The sequence below is a fragment of the Schistocerca cancellata genome, chromosome 1 (genome assembly GCF_023864275.1).
Source record: "Schistocerca cancellata isolate TAMUIC-IGC-003103 chromosome 1, iqSchCanc2.1, whole genome shotgun sequence".
NCBI classification, from domain to species: Eukaryota; Metazoa; Arthropoda; class Insecta; order Orthoptera; family Acrididae; genus Schistocerca; species Schistocerca cancellata.
The window spans coordinates 1,126,792,392-1,126,810,600 of record NC_064626.1 but is presented as its reverse complement, the minus strand read 5'-3'; the positions used below and the strand labels follow the sequence as shown (position 1 = coordinate 1,126,810,600).

The 18,209-nt window shown below is 38.8% G+C and overlaps 1 protein-coding gene across 3 annotated transcripts in view; it reads left to right on the top strand.

Moving 5' to 3' along the window:
- LOC126092509 (carboxypeptidase Q-like) overlaps positions 1–18,209 on the top strand; it is a 92,055-nt gene that overhangs the window by 44,488 nt on the left and 29,358 nt on the right. The window contains exon 6 of one of the 3 annotated variants that reach the window (XM_049908139.1): positions 16,754–17,024. The exons of 1 other annotated variant lie outside the window; for it this stretch is intronic. In XM_049908139.1, coding sequence (XP_049764096.1) covers positions 16,754–17,006 — 253 coding nt within the window. In that variant the 3' untranslated portion in view covers positions 17,007–17,024. Of the gene's footprint in view, positions 1–11,220; positions 11,562–16,753; positions 17,025–18,209 lie in introns of those variants that run through there. One more of the 3 variants, XM_049908145.1, reaches the window with a different exon arrangement.

Genomic DNA, 18,209 nt, shown 5'->3' with positions numbered 1-18,209 from the left:
CTGATCATATTACTCAGAAATCTCAACTCACTAAAACTATCTAATGGAACGAGGATGATCGTCAAACAGCTATCGAATAACATCATCGAAGCCAAGCTTGTAACTGGAAAGTGCAAAGGACACATACTATTTATCCCCAGATAACCACTGATCTCTACTGAGCTGCCATTCCAATTTAAAAGACTGCAATTTCCAATCAAATTAGCCTACCATTTGACAATTAACAAAGCACAAGGACAGACTTGAAAATATTGTGCCATCAACCTCAAAGACTCCTGTTTCGCTCACAGTCAACTATACGTAGCTTTGTGTTGAAAAGAAAATTCAAAAAATTTGTACGTATATACTGCAGATAACAAAATGTTGTTTATAAACAAGTATTGTAAACAGAATATGTTTTCAATATTTTTTTTACCTCTTATACTTTTCAGTTTATTCTTTTATTCCAACTATCACACAATCTCATATCAGCTCCCGTAGTAAAGCTGGTACCCCAGCCAGTTATATGAGATATTGAAAACCAAATTTGTTGACCCTGGAAGATGTTAAATAGAAAATGTTCAACTGGGACCGTGCACTCTGAAGCATGAAGTGAGTTAGATGTTTAGTAATATAGATCATTTTTAACTGTTTATACACCCTGGCCTTTCCAGTCCTCACTTATTACAGCAAAGAATGCCAATTATACCAATATTATTGACAGCAACAAGTGCTTGAGGTTCTTGTTCTGTTTTGTGATGCCTTGAGTTGTATTGTTTGTGATGTTACAGAGGAAACCAGTCATATTACTAATTTTTCAGATGGTGATCATAGCACAAATATAAAAATCTATAAACTTTATAATTGCAAGGAAACATAATATCTGGGCATTTCTTACCTTGAAGGGGCAAAATTCCATGGCTGCTAGTCATATTTAGACATACATAAAAGTAGAAAAACCATCATAGCTTTTGGATTGTTAGTTCCTCCTATGGGGGAGGTACAAGGATAGTTTGGGTAACATTAGAAACAAGCGCCAAGTCTGTCAGACTCTTTCCTTCCTGAGGATGGATTTAACAGTTCTGAAAGCTAGGATAGTTTTACTGTCACATGTGTCTTCTCAGAAATACTTCGATTCTCGTTTCTCGAAGGTACTGGCCAGTGTTAAAAGTCCTTGTAATTTTACAGTTTATTCAAATGAGATTTTAATTTTGATACAGGAAAACAATAAACTGAACATTATGTTGCTACATTAACAGACACCAAAATTACGATATTGCAGTGCCAGTGTTATTCTGATGACTATGCACTGCGGCAACCACAGCCATTACTAACCACATCAGATGAATTCGCAATTGTGAATAATGACTGGAATCAGCTGTAGAATGGAGTGACGACAATAAAAACTTGTGCCAGACAGGATCTCGAACCCGTATTTCCTGCATATCGGAAGCGATCGCCTTACCATTTAGCTATCTGTGCATGACTCATGGCCAGACCCAAACTTCTATATGTCGTTAACCATATGTTGACCTCAGAATTTTCCTTTTTAAAAAAGGGAGAAAAGGGGGGGGGGGGGGAGGAGAGAGTGAGAGAGAATGAGGAGGCTCAGTGATTAAGACACTGGACTCACATTTGGTATGAGTAAGGTGGTCATTCAGATTTAGATTTGTGGTAGTGCCCATGCATTGTTTAATGCAAATTACAGGATGGTTAAAAAAAAAAAAAGAAATAGCCATATTGCTGACTTCCCTCGCCAGCCTTCTCCAACTCAAGTCATGTTCCTCTTCCCAAGACATCATAGTCAATGGAATGTCAGATACTAATCTTATTTATACTGATATTTGCTATCTGATTTGAGGAGAAGTTAATGCACTGATGAGGTGGGAAATGTCACAGTGTACCAGTATAAGATATTTATGTATGTAATTGTGTTTTAAATTCCTGCTGCGAAGAAGACACTGGCCCTAAAAACCTAAAAAATCTGTACTTCCTATGTTCACTCAACAGCAAAAAAAAAAAAAAAAAAAAACTGGGCCACTGTAGACAAAACAGCAGAAAAATTGGACTATTTGGCAATAACAGCAGAAAAACCAGGCCAGGGCGTGATTGAATGTTCAAATAGCAGAAACAGCACTTGGTTACAACAAATATGAGACCCAAAGGCTGTAAAAGTTCAAGACCATGCTAATAAGGGCCATTCAGGCTTAACTAAGAAAGAGGCACCAATTTTACCAACCCCCCCCCCCCCCCCCCTTAAGATCACATATCTTAAGTCTTATGCAACTTGAAATGATAACTTTGCACATTTTGAGATGAAGATTAAAGCCACAAAATTACCTTTCATGAGTGTATGGTCTTGTGTGTTCAGGGAGATTATTATTCTGTCTATTTATGATAGTTAGAAGAGAGGATTGATAATCTGAAGATACAGAGTTCAATGCCGTATGTTTCCTTTTTTTATCTTTTGGATGAGTTAACTAAAAAAGACAGACTTTACAGTCCTGTTATTAAAATGCTTGTGTAGGATCCAGTGCAAATGTTGATGCTGTGAAATGGAGTTTGACAAAAACATCTGTGGCAGGCTTTGAGCCTGCACGATTTATATCTTGATGGGAATTCTGCATCATAGTAAATATCGTGTGGATGTGTCTGGGGCTATTTACAAATGAATTGACAACAGATTCACTGCTCATGGAAGAAAAAAACCAGAAGGGGAAGATGAAGGAGAAGATGAGGTGAGATGCAATCATGTGGTCAGCCCTTATGACAACAGTAGTACAGGACACAGAGCTGTGGAAGAAGTCTTGACAGACCTTTTAAAAATAGTGGAACACTAATTGCTGGTAACAAACATAACAGATAAACATAGGCGAAGAAAACTAGCACATCACTGAATGTCATTGCTCATTGCGTGGATTAATTTCGAACCGTTGATCTATGGTTAACTGTAATATGCTTGTGGTGCTGACAGATTGTAACTGAGGTGTTCTCAAAGGGGTTTATGATTTATGTCAGACATATCATGTTGATCTGGTATTGATTTATATTTCTTGTTGAGCTGATGATGTCGAAGGTGTCAACCACATGGTCGGTCCTCCAATGTGAGCCTAGCTGTGCTGATAAGGTGACATGCTGTCCACACAAGCCACCTACCTGGCACATTTATGAGTTTTGGTATCTTTTATCCACTAGCCAGCAATCAAGTGGGAATATTGCTAGACTTGAGCTCTGGACCCAATAAATGCAAGATATTTAGGACCAACAACAATAGCCTGACATACGTTACATATATGTCTGCAGCAGACATTTCCATTACGTATGATTTCTGTTTCCTTTTGTTTAAGGAATTCAGTGTTAGACACACGTGTTACAGTGGTTCATATTCTCAAGACTTGCATTCGACTATTAGGCCAAACTGTCATTAACTGTGTTTTATTGTAGCCATTATTACTCACTGAGTATGTGAAAAAGACAACACAAACACTGTCTGAAAATCATCATGCCTTGGACCAAAATCAAATCTGCTACCATTGTCATACCACCTTTGTTCCATCTGCTAACAGAGGTCAGCCAGATTTCTTCTTTTTATTTAGTATATGCATTTTAAAGACTTTGGTCTCGGATACATGCCTGCTATTGACACTAACTTCTGGCATTTAGCAACTTTACATTATGGCTATCAGTTATTTGTTCAAATTCAAGCAAGTGTCTTAAGAACTAGGTCAAAAATGATTATTCAGGGACACACGTAGACGAGCACATATGCAAGTATGCAAGACAAAATTGTCCATATCATGGATTTGAATGGACAAGTTGCATTTCAAGTACAGAAGGACAAAGGAACTAAAAATAATTTCCCTGTGCCTGGACAGGGATGTTTATCAGCAGTTTCCGACTTCTGAAGTTGAGTGCAGGCAGCTGTCCAGCAGTGACTGGGTGGTTGCCAATTTTGTAGTTCAAGATAGAGATGTGGAAAATTGTATGTAGAAGCAGCTTTTGTTGTTAGCTGAAGGCAGCACTTCATGAAAATAACTAGTGGTCAAAAGGAGAATGAGATCTGATATCCTTGATTTCGCGTGACTCTTGGATCTTTCGTGCTTTGAACATTGGTATTCAGAATTTTTTGTTGCTCACATTTTTTATGACTTTTACTGTTTTAGCTGGGAGTTAAATAGAGACAGTGAAATGGAGACCTGTATAATGTATGTTTTCAGTATTGTGGTAGTAATTTGGAAAATTAATGTATGCAGGTTATTACAGAGTTGATAGTAGTATGAAGGTGGTAATTTCTTTTACCTTTGTTTGATGCGTGAGGCTGAGGTTGGGAAACACAAGTGTTGGGAGTTATTCCAGGTATGCTGATAAATTTTTCTTGTAATAGCGTAATTGCCTTTCATAGTCTTGTGGCTCACTGGGTGGGCATTGATGTTTGTGACAGGACCAGAAGATGCAAATGTAGGAAATGTCTGTTACATGTTTGTTTGTCACTTAAGGGTAAATCAGCTAATAGGTGAAATGAACTTCCTGCGGTGCCTGAATGTTTAATCTGTTCCATTCACATATCACTTAAAATTTTTGCTTTAACATTTTTTCAACTTCTTGATGGCTTTCTCAAGTTCTTCCATGGCAATTCCAACTAGGGGACTGCTAGTCTCTCTATCTACTTGTCATTCTCTTATGTTAAATTTATGCAACCGGTATTTACTCAGTTAAGCGAGAGCCAATAAGCAATAGTATGAGGAGACAGATTGATTGTTTCCAGTACGTGTTTTGAATGTAGTATTCCACCTCTGCGGTAGCCTTGAAAAACAAAACTTCTGATTACAAATCAACACCAGTAGCTCCCTTGTCAAGTCCAGTGCTTGTGCACTAAATAACTACACTTGCCTTCAGGGGACGAATACTGATGATGAAACTCAACACCCTCACATAGAAACAGATCTTATTCTTGTTGTCTTTCAATACCCGAAATGACTTTGGTCGGTTGCTAAGAATTCCAAATGTCAATTTTTTATAAAATGATATACTACTGAAAAAAATCTGCATCCATTTGGCTGCTAGAACCTCACTTCTGTCCCCAATGAGGGACAAAAATTAATTTGTTGATTCCACAAGTTCCTAGCAGCCCCTGTAATATTTTTAAGATTTATGCTTTTCGATAGGTGGCACTGTTTGTTTGGCAGCCATCACAGGTGGCAGCTACTACATTGATGTCTCGTATTTCTGCACTTACTCACAACATAACTTCTGAAGTCGAAAACTGCTGATGAACATCCATGCCCAGGCACAGGGAAATAGCATGTAATTCTTTCAGCCCTTCCATACTCGAAATGTTGCTTGTCCAATCTCCACAAGTCTCAAATAGCTGCGTGGAGAAACTGATATGCTGTTAATGAGTGAAGACACCGCAGACACCAGGTAAAGCTTGGTTTTAATTGACCAGCAGCCTCTGCTTCAGGTGCAACTAAAAATTATTACATTAATCCATCATGTGTGAACCTAGTGTTCTAAGTCAGGGTATTGCCATTCACAGAATATTGTCAATATTTAAAAAAATAAAATAAAGTGAAATAAAAATAAAAAGGAATGAATTAATGAAGACTACGTGCTGTGTGTGTGTGTGTGTGTGTGTGTGTGTGTGTGTGTGTGTGTGTGTGTGTGTGTGTGTGTGAGAGAGAGAGAGAGAGAGAGAGAGAGATAAGGGAAGGATGTTCTCAGAATGAAGAATGGGTAATAAAACTGGGGATTAAAAAAGGAACTGTTGCATAAGTATTGGGAGAAATGAAGGAGGGGAAAGGTAAAAGGGGAATGATGCAGAGGGGATTATACAAGTCAAAGTGTAATTTCAATGCTAATACGAGAGAAGGAAAGTTGCTACTCACCATATAGTGGAGATGCTGAGTCGCGATAGGCACAATAAAAAGATTCACAAAATCATAGCTTTCGGCCAGTAAGGCCTTTGTCAGCAGTAGACAGCTCTCTGAGATTGCAGATGTGTGTGCAAGTTGTGCTTGCGTGAGTGTGTGTGTGCGTGTGTGTATGTGTGTCTACTGCTGACAAAGGCCTTAGTGGCTGAAAGCTATGATTGTGTGAATCTTTTTACTGTGCATATCGTGACTCAGCATCTTCGCTATATGGCGAGTAGCAACTTTCCTTCTCTCGTATTGTTACATTCCATCCTGGATTTTCCATTGTTTGATTCAATGATAACAGCTAGATTTGTTTATTAATTTTGTGAGGATGGAGTGACATACAAGTGAGATGAGAGTGCAAGAGAAAGAGAGAAATAGAAAGAGACTTGGGAGTTGAATAAATATTAGAAGAAATCTTTTACATGTTTTTGAGAGGATGCAAGGAGTAGAAATAGAGGAAAAATAACAAAAGACAGCTGTAGAAAAATCCCTCTTAATTTATTATTTTTTTCAAGAATGTAGGCAGGGAGCAAATAAAAGAGAAATGTAACATTTAAAAAATGTATTTAAAAGGAACTTATTTCAATTAAAAATGTAATTTAAAGGAGAACTAATTGATACTGTATTATCTGATTCAATACTTTTCTGTAGCCAAGTCATCTTCCGCTGGCTCTGACTGACAGACTTTAATTTGAGAAAATAAAGCTCTTGTATCTTGTCCAGGATCCCCCCTTACTTCTAACTTCAGTCATGCATCTTGGCATGGAATCTATGAGGCATCAGATATAATTGCCAAAAGAGGCAACTTTGTCGCAGCCTTCAAGAATGCAGTCCCAAAATGCATCAGCTGTAGCTGGTTGGTATCGTGGCCAGATATCTGACGACGACTCTTCTATCTGAGTCCAAATGTTTCCCATTGGATCAGCAGCTTGGGGCGACCAGTCCATGATGGACAGTTGCTGCTAAACAAATGTGGACCTAGGAACAGAAGAATGACCTTCCTGTAATGTGAATTCTCTTTCACTGTATAGCATTAACACTGAAGACAGCATCACATTTTTCACCATATGAGTGTATTGCATGTTGTCAAATTTCCCTCAATTCTATGAAGCAGCCTGTGCAGGAATCCTAGAGCTTCCCACTTCTTTGCTAGATATTCTTGTCCCACACAGTCAGTAAACCTTTGTTGGGTTGTCATTGCTAATGGAAAACACCTCACCTGTGAAACTTATGTTTTCCCACCTCCTATTCAGATGGAGCTATGTGAATACCATCCAGTGTAAAACATTTTCCTCACTGAGTTCCCATTACACAGCAGATCTTTATGTGAGCTGTACAACTTCCCCCAGCCTTCAGTGAAGTGTGTCACTGATACTAAGGAAGTTGGTCTCCCATCGAAACAAGATCTGTGTACTCCGGGAGTGTGCTCAGTCTCTTCCTGCCCGAGCGAGGAACTCTGTTGATAGTTCATCATTCAGTATAACAACTCCACCATCTCTTTGCAGTAGTAGGTTAACTAAGGAAGGATAGGAATAGAGGAATCAGTCAGAATCATACTGTTTTTTATTATTATTGCTTATCCAGATTTCAGCTATAGATAGCCATCTTCAGTGCATTTGACTTGAGTTACTATCCAACAAACTCGAGCAGTACATGTTAGCATATGACTTTACTGGTGTATAGGCAGAACAACTGCTTATACACTAGTAGTCATGTGGTGATTATTGCATACTTGGTGAGTAATAATGACGGTGAATGGCTGTTTGGTTTAATTGTTGAATGCCAGTTTTGAGAATGTGAACCATTGTAACACACATGTCTCTAACATCGAATTTTTAAACAAATAGAAAAGGAATCACGTGTACTGGAAATATATGTGTAAGTTATGTTGGGCTGTTGTTTGTTTGTCCTCAATACCATGCATTTCTTGTGTCCACAGCTGGAGTGTAGGAATAGATGCTTGACATTCTGAGCTTCCAACGACTACATGAAGTGTTATTTGTTAATACAATTAGTTATTACAAAATCTTTGATGGCTACTTGTAATGAATATTATAGTTTGGTGTATAAAAACCATGATTTCCAAAAGCTCTGGAAATCAGGGAATATCAGTGAACTTCAAATGTGTCAGGGAAACATGGAAATTTGAAGGAAAAAAAAAAAAAAACACTGGAAGAATCTCGTTTTTGTCTCAGTAGATGAAATGGCTTGTATACTGAGATGTCATACATCATCGCTGGCTGGGTGCAGCTGAGTACATGCGCCACTTCCCTACTCCCTCCTTCTTATTCCTTCTCCTCTGTCTACCACTCCCCTCAGATTTCACTCAGTGCCACCACCACCACTTCTTGCTGCTAGCCTAGCAGCTGCTGACGAGAGGCAGGGAGGCGTGAGGAGTGGTTTTTTTGGATCTGATTCTCAGAGTCTGTTGATGCAACAGCCAGAGATGATGGTCATGTGCGCATGAGTAGTGTCTGAGTGATTACGTGAATGTGTGTGCTCTCGTTTTGTGACAGAGGCTATGGCCAAAAATTTAGTTGTGAGAGATTGATTCTCTTTTCTGTGTGCCTGCCTGCAGCTCAGCGATCATCCTTACAGCAAATTGCTACCTATCCTCATTAGTATTGATTCTCAGAGTATTCGTGCAAGTTATCTACTGCATGGATTGATCACCACAGTCTTATTTCATCAATATAGTGTCTGCGACATTTGAATAACTGGCCTCACAATTGGACTGCCATGACAGGCCAGAACCGCAGGCTATTTCTGTGGGTATCTCTAACGGATAGGGCCTGCCAATCTGAAGCCCATCGTTTCCCAATAATGTGCAGGCCCTGCCCGTCGGATCTAGTCTCACCAATCTGACAACAGGCCAGGTCCGTTTGTGTGTAGTGTAATGTGGCTGATTTTTGTGGTTTATCTATGAACCCAGGACCGCGGTACTCCTCCCGCAGGCCAGAGGTAATGGGCGATGGATTTCAAAAATTGCGACTGTCTCACCACAAGCACACTGTACGATGCGACATTTTATAGACATTTTATTTATTCTAGTACATTTTGGCACTTTGAAAGTAGTTTGTGTATTAGAAAGTATGAACAATAGGAAGAAGAAAATTGTGGCAGTTGCTGGAAGTTTGTACACTATCTACTCATGTACTTTTTGAAGGAAAGCCACACAATACCTGTAAAATAATAGATGTAACACAATGGGTTGTAACTGGCAGTAACCAACATAGTAGAACCAACATTTCATTGGCAGTCACCTACAGTGTTGATTTACATAACTCTTCCCTGCCTTCTACACTTCTTTTTCTGAGGTTATTTCTGAAATCAGTGAAGGTATTTTAACCCTTTAGTGACCAGTGGGAACTATAGTTCCCACTTATTTGTTTTCGCTGTAAGTTCAGTGGTAATCCATGTTCCCACTTCTAAATTGTGCTACCATCTCTGTTAGAGTGTGCTAACTATGTGTAGATTGTCAACGGTTAGGCGAAAACTGTTGTATTTCTACCCTGTGAGTCAATCAATGCAGAAGCACAGTTCACGCGTGAAAACGAGCCACTGTTTCGACCGCTACAGCGTTTTTTGGATAGTGTGCTTTCCTTTTGCGTGTGAAGTGACTTCTGTTGTATTTATCTACTTTTATTTTTATGAGGGAGATAGTATTCGTGTATATTTGCTGGATTTGACAGAAAATTACATAAATATTACAAGTTAAGTTAGTGGAAGCAGAAGTGAAGTATTCTGCCCATTGGCTGTAGCAGAGTATACTAACATTTAGATTGCACTTAGCAAGGCAGCTTATCTCTGGCTTCTCAAGTCGTAAGAGAAGAGGAAGGCCTGTTCATTTTCAAACACCAAAAAGAGGTGTGTCTGAAGTACCAGATGAAGTTTGTCTGGAGAAAGTTGGAACTCATTTCCCTACAAAAGGTACAACAAAGAGAAGATGCTGCCAATGTAGCACCAAGGACAAAGGAAAGAGAACAAAAATAATGTGTAGCAACTGCCGTGTACCTTTTTGTGTAGCACCATGCTTCTCTAAGTTCCATAGTACATCACATTAGCGAACTCAAAGGACAGTATGAACTAATACAAATATAAATGTAATGTTTAACATGTTTTTGTACTAAAAAATAAAGGAAATACATTTTTTTTTAAATTAGCAAGTGAAGTTACTCCAGAGTTTGGTGGGAACTATTCCCACTAATTTTTTTATACTCATAGGCTAAACTCTCACTTTCAAGATTTAAACTATGATTTTATGAACGGTTTCTTAGCCCAATAAAGTGTTCATAAAAAGTCTACAACTTCCGGAAATAATTTGGTAACTAAAGGGTTAAATCTGCCTTGCAACTCCAATGAAATGCATATTTTTGTCACCAAATGTGTTTTGTTTTATTGAAATAAAATAACATCAGTGGACTTAATGAAACAAATATACCACTTGGCTTGCTTTCGCCATCTAAAAGCAGTTTGTTTCAAAAGATGTTGATGCTAGTACTTAAGATTTTTGGTCACATGTTTAGAAATACAGAAGTATTTACATTTTTGTCACCTTTTGTCTTTACTTATCCTTGAGCTCTCAAAATTTGTCAGGGAAAAATACTATAATTTGTCTGGAAATCAGGGAAATATCAGGGAATTTCACTTGGGGAAACTTGTGACAAGCCTGAAAACATAATTGGTGACATAAATCTGTGCTTTAGCTAATCCATCAATCTCACAAAAAGCCTTCATGGTAGCCACAACAAAAAATTTTCATGAAATTTTCTGTTATTGTAGTCAGAATATCACTCTTCAGGAAAAACTATGAAAGAGTGGTGGAGAAAGAGGAAATTTGGAAAGTCGCTGGGGCTGATTTGTTTTGGATTTGTTCTATTCTTTTTGATTTGGATATTGTTTTGAGAGATTTATTCTTCCACTTAACCAAGTTTCCAAATCATTCTATTTTTGTGAACAAATGCTTCATTGAGCAAGGCCTTGTAACAATACATTATGAAACACACTGTTCATGTTCTTTAAACGTGTTGGCTTGTGATATTTGAGTGTGATCTCCATATTTTGTTCTGTGATGAAGTTTTAAATTTTTATAGTTAAAATCAGTAAGCACATGTTCAGATAATATTACCAGTTCCCCTAGTATGCAAACTAACTATACTTGGATAGTATCTGGTTTCAAAGCACTATTGTTGCATGATGTGTGTGTTTTGTTTAGTCGACCCTTCTATTACTTCTTCGACTGCCTGTGTGACACTTTTGCATCATACTGAAAGTTAATAATGTTTTGTTGAATTACAGTTATTAAGTGTTTTTCCCATAATTTCAGGCTTCTCAAGCCAGTCAATGCCACCCAGTTTAGTACTCAGCCATATGTTGGATCAGATATAGCCCTGTGGACAAATGCAGGGGTGCCTGGGTCAAGTTTAATTAATGCAAATGGCCATTATTTCTGGTTCCATCACTCAGCAGCAGATATGATGACTGTGGAAGATCCGCATGTTCTTGACTTGTGCACTGCAGTTTGGGCTGCAGCTGCCTATGTAATTGCAGATTTGAGCACAGACATTCCCCGACAATAATCCTGTGTGTCTGGTCACACACAGGACAAGACTAGCGAACTCCATAACAAATGTTGGTGCAAGTTGTTGTATTTTGTTTAATGTTCAAATGTGTAAATAAATTATTGAATATTTGTGCTTGTCACTGTTGTTGGTCTTGTTATTTGGAAAGTGTGTGTGTGTGTGTGTGGGGGGGGGGGGGGGGGGGGGTGAGCAGGCGGGCGCGCGTGCGCATGTCCTCTTGGTCGAATAATTTGTATAATCTTTGGGTTTTGGGTTTCACAGCTTTTTTTGTATTTCAGGCAAACATCTTATTCTGCAGGAATTGCAGTTTCTTTGCTGTATCTTCCCACAATTAATGTTGAGTGGAACTTACTATGTAGTACCTGAATCACAAAATCAAGCTGTCTGGGAAGGACACCACATTACATAAAATCATCAGATGTGTACATGTTTATGTACTGATTATAATAGATCATTCAAGTGTGCTGGATCCTTTAGGTACCAGAAATAAGGGTCGGTGGGCACATGCTGGATGAGGTTCCGTGTGTGAAGATGGTCACTGCTATGCCCTCACCACCATTCACATACTTTTATGAGGCTCCAGAGACACGGGAATTATTTCTCTGATGTTTTAAAATACATTGTCTTGCTTTTAGTGTTTCCAGTGACCAGCAAAGTACTTTATTCTTCTTGTGTAGCAACAGTTGTGACCACTCTCAAACCCTAGTGATTTGTTTCTCGGTGAACTGTGCACTCTGTTTATTAAATATTAGTGTCATCAAGTGCATCTTGTTGCAGCTAAGCTCCATTTTAATAAATCACAAACAAAGTGGACAGTCTTACACACCATTGGCTGCACTTTTCAGGGGTTCATTTGCCAGTGAAATTTCACTCGTTAGAATGTAAAGAGTCCTATGCAAAATTATTGATTCGTGATGTGGTTGGGCATGTAGCCCTCGACAGGGAAGTTATGACTAAAGCAGTGGCAACATCTGACTGTAGTGTTAGTGACATTCTTGAGATTGCTAAGTCTTTTGCTATTGCTTCTGATGCTCAATGCGTTTTTACTGACAAAATTCATGTGTCAAAAATAGTAGGCTACCATTGAAACTGCCAGCAGCTGAAGATTTTGATTCATAATCATCTTTTTACACCCCTATGTGTCTCACCTGAGTTGTTTGTGGTTGTCTGGATCATCGGTGTTTTGAGAGACTTTGTACGTTGATTTAAATGAACCCCTCCCGCCCCCCCCTCCCCCTTTCCCAGCATTGAGTAAACCCTTTTTAAATACTAAACAGATGGTTCAGAAATGCCTTTTTCCTCTCAATGTTGAAGCATTCACCACACAACCTGAGGATGATACAGTTTTGTTCAGAGCGCAGTAGCTATCATTCACACCACTGTTGCCCACACCACACCACCCAATGTTTGGCAATTGGCAAACTGGGACACCTGGCAGCTGAGTGTCAACAAGTGGCTCATCAGCAACCCGTCACATCATGGTCTGGTGGCAACACATCGCAGTCACAGCAGCTGATCCAGCAGTTCCACCGGTGCCCAGAAACTGACACTGGCTCTTCATATTTCTGGCCTGTGAGTTGAGTTCCAGGTGGACACAGGAGCCTTCCTGTCAGTCATGAATGAGGACATGTATCAGTGGCTCAGCTCACCTTTGCTGTAAAGGACTCGGAAGCGGGTCGTGTCTTATTGCCAACAGACAATTCCTTTCCTTGGACTATGTTTGCTTACAGCTAAGCACAAAGATGTCGAGTGTTTACTAACGTTATTAGTAGTGATGTCACCTAATGCTATTAACATTTTCAGCTTTGATGCCCTCATGACATTTGGTTTCAAAATAGTGGACCACATCAATTCTGTACCATTTTATGATCTCTATTCAGTTTGTGATACATACAGGCAAAGAGAAAACATTTCCAAGTTGTGTGGAAGATTACATGGTGCCAAAATTTTGTGGAACTTACCCACTACTGTTTGCTGCCAGATTTGCTGCTCAGGCAGAGATTGGAGTGAATGAGGGACACCTATGGTTGTCATTAAAAATATAATGGGTCATTACACATTTTTGATGATTTCAAAGCAAGTTCTCTTAATGCTCTGTCCAACATTGATTTTATGCCTTACCCAAAGGATTTATTAATGAAGGGACCAATATTTTTCAAAAATAGATTTAAAAGATGTTTACCTAAAACTTCCATTAACCAGCGAATCAAAACAATTGATTATCTTAAATATCCTGTTTGGCTTGAACACTATAATCATTTACCATTTGGTGTTGCCGTCTTCTAAAAATATACTTGGGACGGTTGGTTTAGGGTATTGCTCATTGTGTTAACTGTTTAGACAAAATCATCACCACAGGACTGATGCATGTGGAACACCAGAGGAACCGTGAATCCCTTTTCGAGTGTGTCTTTGAAAATGATTTACATTGTCAGTTAGATAAGAACAACATTTTCGCCCTTGACGTTAAATGCCTCGGACTCATTAGTAAGAGTATTACACCTGCACATAACCACTTGGATGCCCATCACCTTCTCCTCTCCCCCTCTGTTCATCTCCTCTTCCCCTTCTCTCTGTCCATTTCCTTGTCCCCTCTCCTCTCCGTCCATCTCCACGTCGTCCCTTTTCTCCGCTTGTCCATCTCTTCCTCCCTCCTCTCCACTTGTCCATCCTCCTCCTGCTCTTTGTCTGTCCACCTCCTCCCTCCCCCCTCTCTGTCCATCTCCTCTTCCCCTCTTTCTCTGTCCATCTCCTCCCCCCTCTTTCTGGCTGTTGCTTCCTCCCTCCACTCAGTTGTGGCCATCCACACGTATAGCCCCTGGCAGCCTTGATGTCAGAGGTTATCAACCCTTTCAATCTGCTCCCCCCCCAAACCCCTCCCCCCATTGGAGCTAGGTGGTTTTTATCCCAACAGTGGTTCATATCAGATAATAAATCGTATGCATACCAAATTTGGTTGAAATTGATTCAGTGGCTTAGGAGGAGGTATGGAACACACACACACACACACACACACACACACACACACACACATTTGTCTGTAAAATTGATGTAATGTTCTTATTTTTTTCTTTCTCATGCACTGAAAAATTTCTCTTTGGCTATTCCTTTACAGTGATGAACATCCTTCCATATTTCAAAATAGGAAATGTTATTTCTTTTAATCTGAAGGATAATGTACAATGTGCACTGAATAGAATTTTTGGTTGCTTGTGAATGGAAAAACATGATCTACATTTCATTTGGAGAGTATTATTTCTGTGGGTGTATGTTCATTGTGTTGGATTGTCTGTCTGCACCAAGTAATATTGTTTCTTGGGGGAACATGTGTTTAGTTCTGGAATTTCTGTGTTTGTTTCTTGGCTAAACAGATGATTACAGCAGTTGTAGATGCAAATTTTCTTTAGGGGATGTGCATTGTAACTTCATTTCTCTTTCTTTTTGTTGTTTATTAATTTTTACTCTATTGTTTGTACATAGTGAAAACTAAAATGTGAATGAATTAGAAAATACGTTTTACAGGGTGGAGCAAATAATAAGTGGCCTGGAGAACAGAGTTCTAGGGTACAAAGAATCACAGAGGAAAGGAAGTACAGTACTAACCTGATTAAGACCTGTAGCAGATGTTGAAAGTGACCACCATTCATCTCTTGACGCCAGTTTGAGCACATTTCAGAATGTTTTTTGACTTTTTCAGAACAGATCCTGTCTGACATCATTTTCAGACTCACTGTTGCGTGGCACTCTTTTCTGGCACTTTGACACCATTGAACTTCTCAGCAAACAACTGACCACACCCTTTCCATGACTTTGGTTTCATGTAATTTCACATAACTTTCTCCAACAAACACCTGCCGCTCCACTGTGAATATCATCGTCCCCTTTGCACTGCTCCACTCTCACTGACACAGTCCACACAATGCTCTGAACCGGTGTGGATCACATGGCGGGTGTACATGTGGTGTGCGCGTTATGGGGTGTGATTATATGCATACATTCACATACAATCGTATCCAGTCATCAGGGGCACTTTTATTTGCCACACTCTGCATATGTTTGCTTGCTTGTAAAATACTTTACCACATTCTGTAAAATGAGTAGGAGATGACTGTCTGAAGCTAATCAATTTGTGTTAAGTATTCATCGTATATGTTACCCAGGGCAAGCAAGTGATAATATGCATCCAATTGAATGGATACTATTGTATGCCTTCTCTTTCTCCTAAAATGTGGTTTTCTCACATTATGAATCACACTCATCATGAATGTAACACACTTGCTGTAGTGTGGCTGACATGTTTTCTATATATTGTTCAGTATTTATTGTGTAGTGCTGCATAAAAAAAACAATGTTTTCATTGCTGTCAGAGATTACTGGTTCTGTTACGGGGGTCTGACTGATTTTACTCAGATTCCTTTTGCTCTCCCTTTCTTGTAGAAGACAACTTATTGAACCAGATTTAGTGATTGTTATTTAACTCCATGTTGTGCTCTATTTGGCATCCTTATTTGTGTTTGTAACAATTCACTCTGCAGTCATTCTTTTTGCTCTTGATTGGCTACAGAGCATGGCTTCACTGCAAAAGTACTCCACAAGCAGACACTGAGTGCAGGCTTGCAAGCAGTGAGTAGTGTACCCCCTCCATTTTCACAGGGAATATGGAGGAATCCATGTGGAGACCTGTGTAAATGAGGAAATTGATCCTGATGGAACTGCTTTGACAGATCTAAATTGTCTTTACATTCCCTGCCACATTTTTACCATTTATGTAATGTATTATATAGAAAATTTTTACATTAGTAAAATCTTATGTATTTCTCCTTCATTGCAGTCTTTCCACATACCATTTTTATGGGTTGCCTTAATTTCAAACAATTTTGTAGTTTTAGTAGTCAAATGTGCAAAAATAATATTATTCACTACTTGGCATTATTGCTCATACTGATTTGTTCTTTTCTGTCATACTGCTGCTTACATGCTGGTGACAAGTGCCAGTGTAATTGCAGAATGAGCATCTTCCATGCAAATCGTGCAGTACTTCCAAATAGTACTCTCTAATTTTTTTTGCTGCTGCAGTTTTCTATTGAATTACAAACAGTATCAGCACCACAACAAATAACAAGCACTAAGTTTTAGACTGTCATGAATGTGCATTATCCTACTGCATCTGTACTGTAACACAATCATTACTTTGTGTAACACCCCTGTGAGTTATATTAATGTGGTTTAATGACTTTGATATTAGGATGTATTAGATGTGTCTACCCATTATTTCAGACTTTTTAAACCAATTGGTGCAAGCCGATATAGTACTCCACAAGTAGGAGGATCGGACATAGCCTTGTGGACAGATGTTGGTGTGCCTAGCTCGAGCCTAATTAATGCGAATGAGCATTATTTCTGGTTCCACCATACAGCAGCAGATATGGTGACTGTAGAAGATCCACATGTTCTTGACCTTTGTACTGCAATCTGGACAGCAGCTGCTTATGTAGTTGCAGATTTGAGTGCAGACATGCCCAGGCATTGAGGAAACTTCCTGTCACAGGCAAGATTAGATATTATTTTTACAGACCAGCAGATAGCTCAACAAATATTGTCTTTTATATTTGATTCAATTTAAATGAAACCCTATGTTGTACTGTAAAATGACATAAGAGCTGAAAACAGTATGTCTCACAATTCTTATTTAATTTTACAGTATGATTTAATCTGATACTCAAAGGTATTTTATTCATTATTACACTGGTGTAAAAGCCTATACATTTGTCTGCCTTTTTTCATATGTGTAAAAGGAGTATTGAATGTCTATGGAGCTTATAGTCTGATGTTTAGTCAACAAACTGTTTTCTATTATGATATCACTATTGCTGCAGAACATGCATCGTATTATTTATAAGGAATAAAACAGCCATGAATGAAACTCCACCCAAGTAAAGATAAAAATGTTTACTTGCACGTGACAGCAGATTGGCCCATGTGTAAAAATGCTAAGAGATTCTAAAGTGTCCAGAGTCTGAGACTGTTTTACAAAGTATTTTATTCAAATACTGGCCAAATTGCTAATTTTTGTGACAGTTGTTGCTTTTGACTAAAATTGGTCATGTCAGTATTACTAGTGTCAGAAAAGTTGTATAAAATGATAGATTTCAGGAAGTTTTACTTGAATAAACTTATATACACTTATTGTAATGCCAAATAGTAAGCTGTCTCTCATATGTAATTTACTTTTTACTCACATGTAACAATTTTTGATTCTAATGAAAATCAGCAACATTCATACAAAAATTAGTAAGTTGTAAGTTTTATTTATCTGGATAAATTTCTGTCTCTAAATGATTAACTGCTCAGGACATTTATGCCTAAAATGAGATACCTTTGTGGGGATCGAGATGTTACATATTGTAATATCGAACCCAACATTAAGTATTCACTTGTTTATAATGAATTAACTTTATTTTGATCATGTTGGTACAAACACATCCTCTTGAATACAGAGTTTGGAACACACTGCAATCAGCAGTTTTCAAAGAAGTTCATTCTCAAAGGTGAGGCGGTCGACTCTTCCAGTCGATAACCACCACAGAGCCCCCGCCGGTAGTGTGGAGCATGGTAAGGATGATGAGAGGCGTGTGTGCACCTGGTCGGCTGATGGCGGAGGTGCGCGTGACCGATCGTGTCGTGGCAGGCGCTAGTGCGAGGCGCGATCGGACCGTTTCTCGATGTCTTGGTG